The sequence below is a fragment of the Phyllobates terribilis genome, unplaced genomic scaffold (assembly GCF_046119375.1).
Source record: "Phyllobates terribilis strain yellow unplaced genomic scaffold, ASM4611937v1 Scaffold_13__5_contigs__length_258822181, whole genome shotgun sequence".
NCBI classification, from domain to species: Eukaryota; Metazoa; Chordata; class Amphibia; order Anura; family Dendrobatidae; genus Phyllobates; species Phyllobates terribilis.
Genome location: NW_027362773.1, coordinates 167,789,542 through 167,800,426, shown reverse-complemented (window position 1 = coordinate 167,800,426; position 10,885 = coordinate 167,789,542). Strand labels below are relative to the sequence as shown.

Genomic DNA, 10,885 nt, shown 5'->3' with positions numbered 1-10,885 from the left:
TATAGCAGTGTGTGTAGTGTCAGTATATAGCGGTGTGTGTAGTGTCAGTATATAGCGGTATGTGTAGTGTCAGTATATAGCGGTGTGTGTAGTGTCAGTATATAGAGGTGTGTGTAGTGTCAGTATATAGAGGTGTGTGTAGTGTCAGTATATAGAGGTGTGTGTAGTGTCAGTATATAGCGGTGTGTGTAGTGTCGGTATATAGCGGTGTGTGTAGTGTCAGTATATAGAGGTGTGTGTAGTGTCAGTATATAGCGGTGTGTGTAGTGTCAGTATATAGAGGTGTGTGTAGTGTCAGTATATAGCGGTGTGTGTAGTGTCAGTATATAGAGGTGTGTGTAGTGTCAGTATATAGCGGTGTGTGTAGTGTCAGTATATAGCGGTGTGTAGTGTCAGTATATAGCGGTGTGTGTAGTGTCAGTATATAGAGGTGTGTGTAGTGTCGGTATATAGCGGTGTGTGTAGTGTCAGTATATAGAGGTGTGTGTAGTGTCAGTATATAGCGGTGTGTGTAGTGTCAGTATATAGCGGTGTGTGTAGTGTCAGTATATAGCGGTGTGTGTAGTGTCAGTATATAGCGGTGTGTGTAGTGTCAGTATATAGCGGTGTGTGTAGTGTCAGTATATAGTGGTGTGTAGTGTCAGTATATAGCGGTGTGTAGTGTCGGTATATAGCGGTGTGTGTAGTGTCGGTATATAGCGGTGTGTGTAGTGTCAGTATATAGCGGTGTGTGTAGTGTCAGTATATATCAGTAGGTGTCAGTCTTGTTCTTGTGTTCAGAAGTGAAAGTGAAACCCCGGTGTGAGGAGGCGTCGCTGCCCTGCGGCCATTACACACAGAGCTGTGAGGAGATGAAGGGTCCGGTATATCCCCTCTATATACTGCTGACAGCGCTGGTGACCACAGGTTAGTGTCAGTGCTGGGTTATTACTGCTGATAATATAATGCCGGTGAACAGTAGGTAACAGCGGAGACACCGGTGGATGGTAGAATAACGTCCTTCCTGGTCGCCGACCCGACTGTGAGTCTCCGATCTGACACCTTCAGAGTTTCGTCCTGTCACTGGCGCACACGTCTGAGAGCCGCGCCGCCACAACCTGTTCGCATTCTGTCGACCGATGGCACCCGGGTGAGGAACCTTGACTGGCATCGCTCAGGTCTTCGGGGCTTGACCGTTGACGTCTGGGCTGGGCGGATCTGCGGACGCTGCTGTTGCTCCTTGTCACGGGGTCCTTCTCCAACATCACACAATCAACAGAGCAAGACAGGATTGAACAATTCCAAGACCTTTATTATATGCAAAACTGAAAGGTTCACAAAACAATGCACCACACAGAGGGTAATATAGTCCAGAAGTACAAATGCAGTCCTGTAATGGGATAAATGTCCCGGGAGATGAGAGTCCAACAATCCAGCAGACAGAGGATAAAATAGTCCATATGTTTCTCCATATATATTCCTTCCAGATGTATTTCCAAAGTCATCCAGGTTTCTCCCATTCTCTCTGACATGCTGTCCTCACGTCATTGTCCCACACAGCATCTGACCAGTGTCTCTCCTGGCTGTGATATTTAAAAGTCCCTTCTCCTCATTCACAGGTCAGGAAAGGGGGGTCCCATTGTTGGTCCTTACATTGCTTTACAACAAGCTGGCCTGGTTCAATATGTCATTAGCATATTAGCAAACAGCATTATTCACTGACCCTGTGCACAGATAACACTGATATCAGATGATAAATAACAGCTATTCATCAATTACCAAATATCAACTCAACCTACAAGAGAAGTCAACATTAGAGGGACACAGAGCAACAAGAGAACACTATGAAAATCAGTAAAATACAAAATGTACACAAAATGATACCCACATACCATATCACACCATCACATCCTCTCCCCCCTCATAATAAGTGAGCAATCCATGAGGTCTACACAGACCTCCGACCTGCTCACTTTAGTCCACATGGCTCAATTGTTGATAGTTCCTTGTACAGTGGCAGGGGTAGGTCGGCCTGAGTGAGTCTGTGGTTCTTCTTGTCGAGACAGTCCATAGCAGGGCTGTGGAGTCGGTAAGCCAAACCTGCGACTCCGACTCCACGACTCCGACTCCCACATATATTGCTTATATTTAAGTAAAAATTTATTGTAGTACAATCTGAATATCAGACATTTAATCATTTTTATGATACAATAATCAAGATATTTTGATAGAATATAATGATGGATAGCTGGAGGGATACATGAATGGATAGATAGATAGAGGGATAGATAGAGGGATGGAGGGATGGATGGAGGGAGGGATAGATGGAGGGATAGAGTGTGATAGACAGATGACAGCTACAGACAGCAAATAGTACATTGCACATATCGCACATATAGTTCACACACATTGTACAGAGAGCACATAATAATCACCTACAATATTAGCATTAGTTACCTTCCTGTCACAGAGATGAGCAGTAGTACTTTCCCTTTCTCCAGCTCAGGGCCCAGGAATCGGATCCTGTGCAGGGCAGGCACCCCTCCCCCTCCTCTCTCTGGTGAAGACAGCAGAAGACAGGACAGAGGAGGGGAGATTGCCCCCTGCAGTCTGGAGCCAGTGCTGGACGGGAGCACTGCAGCATACAAGTGAGTTTTGATAGGTGCGTGCCCCTGCTTCTAGGGGGGGGGGCAGCTGCCCCCCCTGCCCCTCGCTGGCTACGGCCATGATTCACACACAGCGTTTTTGCGGATCCGTTTTTTGCAGTAAAATGCAGTGTCTCTGGGCATCCCAGCAAAGTCAATGGGTTTCAAGATATGACATTCAGACACATCGTTTTGTGAGGATCCGTTTTTGGGCTTAAAAACGGATCCTCACAAAGAATGAGCATGACAGTTTGTGCGGCGTTTTTCTAATCTGCTTTTGCTATTGAAAACATTATCTATGAGCTCAAAGACCTTTCAGGTGATGCGTTTTTTTTTAAAAGCGGATCTGCTTTTGCAGCTGAAAAACGTATCCTCAAAAAACGCAGCAAAAAGGCTGTGTGTGAATGTAGCCTTAGATCAGGAATAGAACAGCCATTTATAGGACATTTCATAACTTTCCCAAATTCCTATGAAAAAATATTCCCCCCCAAACTGCATTGAACGACTGCACCCAATTAATAATATATTTTAGGAGTCGGAGTCGCTCCATTTTATACCGACTCCAACTCCACCAAAATGAGCACCGACTCCACGACTCCGACTCCACAGCCCTGGTCCATCGGCGTTCTGGTGTTGGCTACCCCGTTTGTATTGGAGGGAGAAGCTGTAGGGTTGTAAAGCTAAACTCCACTAAAGTCATCTCCTCACACTCCTCCATTCCTTTTCAGCATGGACACGAATGTAAGAGGTTTCATTTTTATGAGAACAAAACTTTGTATCATCCAGTTCCCTCAAAGCATATTCCATGTCATCCTTGTGAATAAACTCCACAGTCCCCATTCCACCCTGGTGCACCTCAGCATAGTAGACATCTCCAGCTTCTCTCATATGATCTTTCAGATCCTGCCAACTCCCCGATGGCGGAAGCCCTGAGACGAGGACTCTGTATTTATTTCGTTGGGACAGGGGTCTCTAGCTCCCTCGGGGTCCTCCATTTCCTCCTCCTGATCCCGAGTTGCCCTGGGAAGCTTCACATGTACCTGGTGAGAGCCGAACTTGTATCCATTGCGTCCAACCCCCGAGTGCTGACCCCCAGCTAGGGGGATGGTCACTTAGTGGCCTGGTAAATAGTGTTCTGGGGAGACAATATCTGGGCTGACAAGGGTGAATGTAGACCCAGTGTCCCGAAGACCCTGGGCTTCCTCCCTGATGCCGTTTACCTCCCCCAGTTCACATTCCTTCATGGTACCAGTCATTGCATTTTGTGCATTACTCACCACGGATGGGGGGTCAGTCTGCAGGTTGAGAATGTTCCATTCTCTCTCGGTTGATGCAGTGTGAACTGGTCCTTGGCTGTGGATTACGACATTGGCCCAGTGGCACACCAGCCCTGCTCCTAGGTTGTTCCCCAGCAACACATCTACTGGCAGATGCCGCACTACTCCTACATCCACAATTCCACGACTGTGACCCCAGTCTAAATGTAATTGGGCCCTCCGAATGTTCAGAGATTCTCCTCCAGGAATGTTCACTAACATACGGCTGCCAGGACCAATACATTGGTCCAGTACTAAATGCTCTTTGATCAATGTGACTGAGGCTCCAGAGTCACAGAGTCCTGCTGCCTCCACACCGACTGCAGATGCTGGTTCATGGTCGCTGAGGTGTCCCATCTAGTCCAAGACACTTGTCCTTGTACCACATATGCCTCTTCTTCTGGTCGGGGTTGTCTGATCCTCTCTCCTCCTGCATTCCAACCACATTGCGGCACAGTGTTTGCCGAATGTGGATGATGCGGACTAGAATGTTTCTGGCATTCCCTAACAAAATGTCCCATGCGTCCACATTTAAGGCAGCTTAACCCCTCTTGCTCTGACGAGGGCCTTACTTGGGGGCTTGGAGACAAAGGCCGGAGGCTGTACACTCCAGCAGGGGTATCTATGGTGCCGGGGTCAGTGGTCCACTCCGGTGGAGGGTGGTGAGAACTCTTCCTCAGGTGGGATGGAGTGCACAAGGTGCACCGGACGAGGTGGGGGTCCGTGGGCTCCCTCCGAATCCTTGAGGGACAGCTGGATTGCAAATGCCCAGGTTGCCCACAACTATAACATCTCTTCTCTGTAATTTCCCCAAGTTGTGGTCGGAACTGTTGGGGCTCGGAATTGTGAGGAGTGGTTGTCATCAGCCTGCAGCTGGGTGGAGGGGCAGATATAACCGGAGAGGGCCGGGGCGCGGGAGCAGGCTGTGGTTTATTGTCCAGAAGCCTCCTCTATTGCGGTCGGATAGTAATGGCCTCATCGGCCAGGGCTACAGCTCTATCCACGGTGCACGGCATGCGCTCCCGGACCCATTCTCGTATTTCTGCCGGTCACTTAGCAAGAAATTGTTCTATAAGGAACGCCTGTGTAACATCTTCCACATTGAAGCCATTTTCCGCTTCCAGCCATCTCCGACATGCCTGAGACATCTTATGTGCATACATCCTAAATGACCCCCCCCCGTGGCGCATGGGAGGTCTCGGAACCGAGCCCTATATGAGTCTGGGGTGATAGCGTGGTAATCAAGAATAGTCCGCTTTACAATGTTATAATCCCGATTCCGCTGTGAGTCAATGGTTCGGTAAGCCTCCGAAATGCTTCCATTCAGGAATCCCACTAACAAATGCATCCAGCCAGAGTGGGGCACGTCAATCATGGCACACTGCTGCTCAAAGTCCTTGAAGAACCCCTCCACATCTCCAGAAGCCTCATCAAATGGCTTAAAGTCCGCCCGTGTGATCCATACAGGTTCCCGGATCGTTGGGTTTACACTCCACATCGCATTACTCCCTCTTTCGAGCTCCATTGCTTCTTGTCTCCACTGTGCTCGGCGAGCAGCCTCCTCCTTATTCTCCTGAGAGACTCCTGGGCCCAGAACCGCCATCTCTTCTTCAAACCATACCAACCACTGGCTTTTTGGAGTGGGGATCCCATTCTCCAGCGCTTGTCCGTCAGACATCTGGGAGGAGGTGGCCTGGCTAGCACCCACCAGAAGATCAATTAAGGCCTCTTTAGTTAGTCCTTGGTAGTTCAGGCCCAGGTCTCTGGCTCTCTCCTGTAAACTGGATACAGTCCAATTTCTGTACTCACTCTGTGGGTGGCTCTCCATTTGGTTGCGCTCTGTTGATCCCACCGCTGCCACCAGATGTCACGTGGTCCTTCTCCATCATCACACAATCAACAGAGCAAGAGATGAGTGAACAATCCCAAGACCTTTATTATAGGCAAAACTGCATGGTCCATATACAATCCACCACACAGAGGATAATATAGTCTAGAAGTACAAATGCAGTCTGATAATGGGATAGTCCCGGGAGATGAGAGTCCAACAATCCAGCAGACAGAGGATAAAATAGTCCATATACTTCTCCATATATATTCCTTCCAGAAGTATTTCCAAAGTCATCCAGGTTTCTCCCATTCTCTCTGACATGCTGTCCTCACTTCATTGTCCCACACAGAATCTCCCCCGTGTCTCTCCTGCTGTGATATTTAAAAGTCCCTTCTCCTCATTCACAGGTCGGGGGGGGTCCCATTGTTGGTCCTTACATTGCTTTACAACAACCTAGCCTGGTTCAATATGTCATTAGCATATTGGCAAACAGCATTATTCTCTGACCCTGTGCAAAGATAACAGTACAGTAAACTGTGGGAGCTGATATCAGATGATAAATAACAGCTATTCATCAATTACCAAATATCAACTCATCCTACAAGAGAAGTCAACATTAGAGGGACACAGAGCAACAAGAGAACACTATGAAAATCAGTAAAATACAAAATATACACAAAATGATACCTACATACAATATCACACCATCACACTCCTCCCGTCTCTCTCTTCGGCGTCAGAATTGCACTCGCGCTGTTTTTTCTCCCCTGCTCGTTTCCCTGACAATGCTATACCCACAGTCCTGATCAAACTCCTGCCCTCTGCCATGCCTCCATGCTGTTCTGATTCCACAGTGTCTTGTCTCCTTACATTCCTCCCTTCTTTTATCTCCAGTTTATAAATGTGTGTCCAACTTCTGCCAAGGGCCGCACACATTCCTGAGTTTTCTGTTGGATTTGAGTCCAGGTGAACTCATCTTGTGCGTACCGATTAGGAGGAATGCCTGCATTGTCTCGTTCTGTCCTGCACGGTTCTCCCGATAGAGGTTCTTCTGAGAGATCTGAGGTTCTAGTCAGTTCACTGGGCGTCGGCCCTGGTAGTTCCGTCAGTACGTTGATCCACCCTTCATCATGATCGACCGCTGGTTCAGTAACTGTCTCTAGTGGGTCTTTTGGGAAGCACCTTTTCCCATTTTTCCGCCCAGAAAGGCATTGGCAAAGCATATTTCTGTGCAACACTCATGTCGGGGCACTCTCTTCACCTTCCGGTCGAACTTCAGAAACCATGCTATTTGGGTGGACTTTCCTCACAATTCGATAGGGCACTTTTTCCCACCGGTAATTTAACTTATTCTTGGGTCACTTGGCTCGTATTAACACCCGCTCTCCTGCCCGAAGGGGTTTTTCCTGTGTCTGACTTTTGACATGGTATTGACTCGCCCCCTGGGCCGTGGGGCACCCGGGACCGGGCTTCTGTGTGATGCTGGGGGTAGTAGTGGCAACCCGATCCCGTGGCTCAGGGTGGTCAGACCAAATGCTGTTGCAGTCTATTTATCAGTGTTTTGAATGTCCGACTACGCCACCCGTGGATTGCGGTCAGGGATGACCGGCGCTGCAAGGCAGACCGCTGAGGCTGGTGTTGGTGTTAGCACAGGGATAGGATAACTCCCCACGGGAAGAGAGTAGTCTCAGGGCAATGTAAGTGGATGCTGGGGGTGATGGTGCAGGCGCAGCATAAATCACACAGAGTCCAATGGTGCAGTTCAGGCCTTTTACTCACAGTTGATATCCAGGTCACCTCTGTCAGCAATGACTGCCCAAGCCGTGCTGCGTCCACCAGGTGAGGGGCTCAGTCAACCCCCAGGCAACTCAGGAGTGTGGCACAGGACCCCCTTCTATCCTTTCTCTGGCCTCTCATGCCCCACCAGTGACCACGCTTCTGTCCGGCTGCCTCGGGCCTTCTCTGGTAAAACTTGGCGCCAGTTTCCCTGACCCTATGTGGTGCCTTCCTAGCAGGTGTAGCAAGGGGTCGCACCAATAAATGATCACGACCTCTGGTTCTTGGCTGAGGGATGATTTACCTCCACCAACTTGGGAATCCGGTACCCTTCCACAGCCTGACCCTTCACCCGATATAACGCGGGTTTGCAACGGTTGCTATCCGTTCTGCTCTCTTAGGGTCCCTTCTGCCTTCTTGTTTCTGGAGCCCTTCCACTCCTCTGTCTCTTCTCCTTCCTTCCTTCCTTCTCCTTCTTCTCTTCTCCTCTCTGGCCCCGGCCTTCTCTCCAGGCCTGCCTCGTGGAGCTGAACTCAGGCTGGGCCACAGCTCCCTGTCAGCTCTGGCTGAACTACTTCTGAGAACTGAACTCTCCCACTCTCCACTCTCTTCTCACTTAAGATGGCTCCCACCTTTTATCTACCTCTCTGTGTCTGAGCTCAGGTGACCTGCACCCAATGAGCTCCTTCCTATGCTCCAGAAACCGTCCCCTCTGCTCCTACATCACAGGGTTCTCTCCCCCCTCCCCACTCCAGCCAGGGACATGGTCAGTTGTGCCTGCATAAATGGGAGCACCGTCGAGCTGTCCCCCGGAAATGGAGTGAATGTGTGTATGCAGCTAACTGAGCCCTGGTCCACACTCCATCCTTACCTGGGAGTGGAATATCACACCTCTGGTTGAGGTGCAATACCCCTGTGGCAACCGAACCCTTGGGGCGCCACAGTATTCTATCTCAAGTCTCTGTTCCACCAAGCGTCTCATCATTTGAAGTCCATGACTATGTCCCTGAACCCAGGTATTTGGGTGACTTTCATCCTGTAACTCTAGTCCTAATTCGGTAGTTTCTCGACCACCTTGCCCAAACGGTAATGTGTAGGGTGTGAATCCAGTGGTTGCATGAACCCGATTGTTATACACCCACACCAGCTCGGAGACAAACTCAGGCCACCTCATTTTCTGATATACTTCCAGTGTTCGTAGCATATGTAACAGAGTTTGTCAAAGAGATATTAAGAAAATATAAACCATTTTTCCCAAACCCCTCTTCACCCCTCCCTTATCTACCATTTGTCACAAGAGAAGAGCTGACAGTCCAGCATCTGTCTCTCTGCAAATTATCACCTACAGCACAAGTGACTTGTAAAGCTATAACCTAATTAAAATGTAAGGGTCTCTCTCCCTGGCAGCGGTAGGGGATCATTAGACACCGGCTTTCGATCAATTTAGATGTAGCTGTTGAAGCTTGCTTCCCAGGATGAAAAATGGAATTTAATAGAGGGTCCCAGGATGCCTGGCACCGATACGAAATTTGGAATAGCTCAAGTTCCATAATTCTGATACTAAGGGGACCCCTATTTTTAGTAGCAGGGTCAGCCAAGGAGCAAGATGCTAATTTTTTCGTAGCCGTAAGCCCCTCCTGGGAGCTGTAGCACAAGAGCACCAGAATAACAGGTCGCAGCTACGCCATGTGTGGTCTCTAAATGAAGGTAAAATCATAATAGAAAATATGGTATCACTTTTAAGCTTCTGGTATCAACCGGCGATAAGTTATCCCAAAAACCAGAGATCTTAAATAAAAAATGCAGGCTGGAGACTAGCCCCCGTGATGTCAGCACAGGGGGTGTGTGGGCTGGTCTCCCCTTAAAAGGATCCACGGAGGATAGATGAGCATTCATTGCGGGAGTATATATTTATTATATAAAATTGCAATAATGGCACTGGTAGGCTAGTCACTATAGCAGCTGCGAACTAGAGACAATTACCACTAATTGTCAAAATAGGGGTAAAAGCACTGATAGGTATTAGTTAATTCGCGTTAGTGTAGCGGAAGAAACTCAAGGCAAGTGGGTTAAAAAATAATAGGTTTAATTTGATATTCGTTAAAAGATAATAATAATATTAACACAGAATAAAATGATAAAAATGATCACTTGTAGCCGGCGTGTTTGTAGCGTAGTAAATGAACCAGTGAGTTCTGGGATGGAGAACCTATAGGGGGATAGGATAAGACCTAGCTAGAAGGGTTGGTGATATTACAGTAGGCTAGATATACAAACATATAGCTGGTTCAATGGCTCGTATGGTAACGGGTACGGTGGATAAGGAGCCGCTTGGCAACTCTATGCAAAAAATGAGCCAAGTGTGGATGAAAATACATGAGGTTAATCAATATGATAATGATCTGAAAGGACTATCAGAAGAGGTAAATACCTTTTATATGATTAATCCCAGTACGAGAACAGTTTTACATATGTATATGTATATATATACAGAACCTAGAATATAAGACATATTTTCAGTGGTTTCACACTTTTTTGGTTAAGTATATAATTCCACATGTGGTAATTCATAGTTTTGATGCCTTCAGTGTGAATGTACAATCTTCATAGTCATGAAAATACAGAAAAATCTTTAAATGAGAAGTTGTGTCCAAACTTTTGGTCTGTACTGTATATATATGGCTTGCACAATCTGTCCGTACAGATGATTTGCATGTGGTTAGTTGTCCGGCATTAGAGTTCTTATCAGATCCAAGAGAAGAGTGAAGAGGTCCTGGAGGCTCCTTCCCAGATGGTAGAGGTTTAGGCTAAATAAGATTGACAGGAGTAGTTAATAGGGATATGTAATGGTTATACTAACTAAAAAGTGTATGTGCCTATACACCATACCTATCATGTATGTCTAAAGATATTATGATGCTTATCAGGTAGTACCAATGGAATGTCCGGGGTACCCGGTGGGTAAATTAGGCAGGTGGTTGGCCTGTGTTATATCTGAAGGTAAGCCGATGCTGCTGCGGAAGTCCAAAAGTGTTGTTGGAGATTTCCAGGTGTACTCACGTTTGCGGAGGAGAGGATTTTCTGGCCGCCGGAGCGAGTGCAGAGTCCCGGCCGGTGACTGCCGCTACTCGCGTTTTTCCGGGTTTGTGCGCACAATACTTGATGAAAGCCTGCTAGGACCTGTGTGACGTGGCGGCACGTGACACACACGTGATCCGGGCGGTACGATAACTGAATAGGGCTGAATCAGGACCGGTTCCAACGCGTTTCGGAAGCTCCTGCTTCCTTCCTCAGGGATGGTCCTATCCGGCTATGGGGTGCCTTTATATACCATACAA

General features: G+C 47.8%; 1 protein-coding gene across 2 annotated transcripts in view; it reads left to right on the top strand.

The window, feature by feature from the left end:
* Window positions 1-776: 776 nt before the first annotated feature.
* The window catches only part of LOC141174221 (uncharacterized), a 241,200-nt gene continuing 231,091 nt past the window's right edge, over window positions 777-10,885 (top strand). For both annotated transcript variants that reach the window (XM_073659036.1, XM_073659037.1), the window contains exon 1: window positions 777-906. In XM_073659036.1, coding sequence (XP_073515137.1) covers window positions 852-906 — 55 coding nt within the window. In that variant the 5' untranslated portion in view covers window positions 777-851. The remainder of the gene's footprint in view (window positions 907-10,885) is intronic.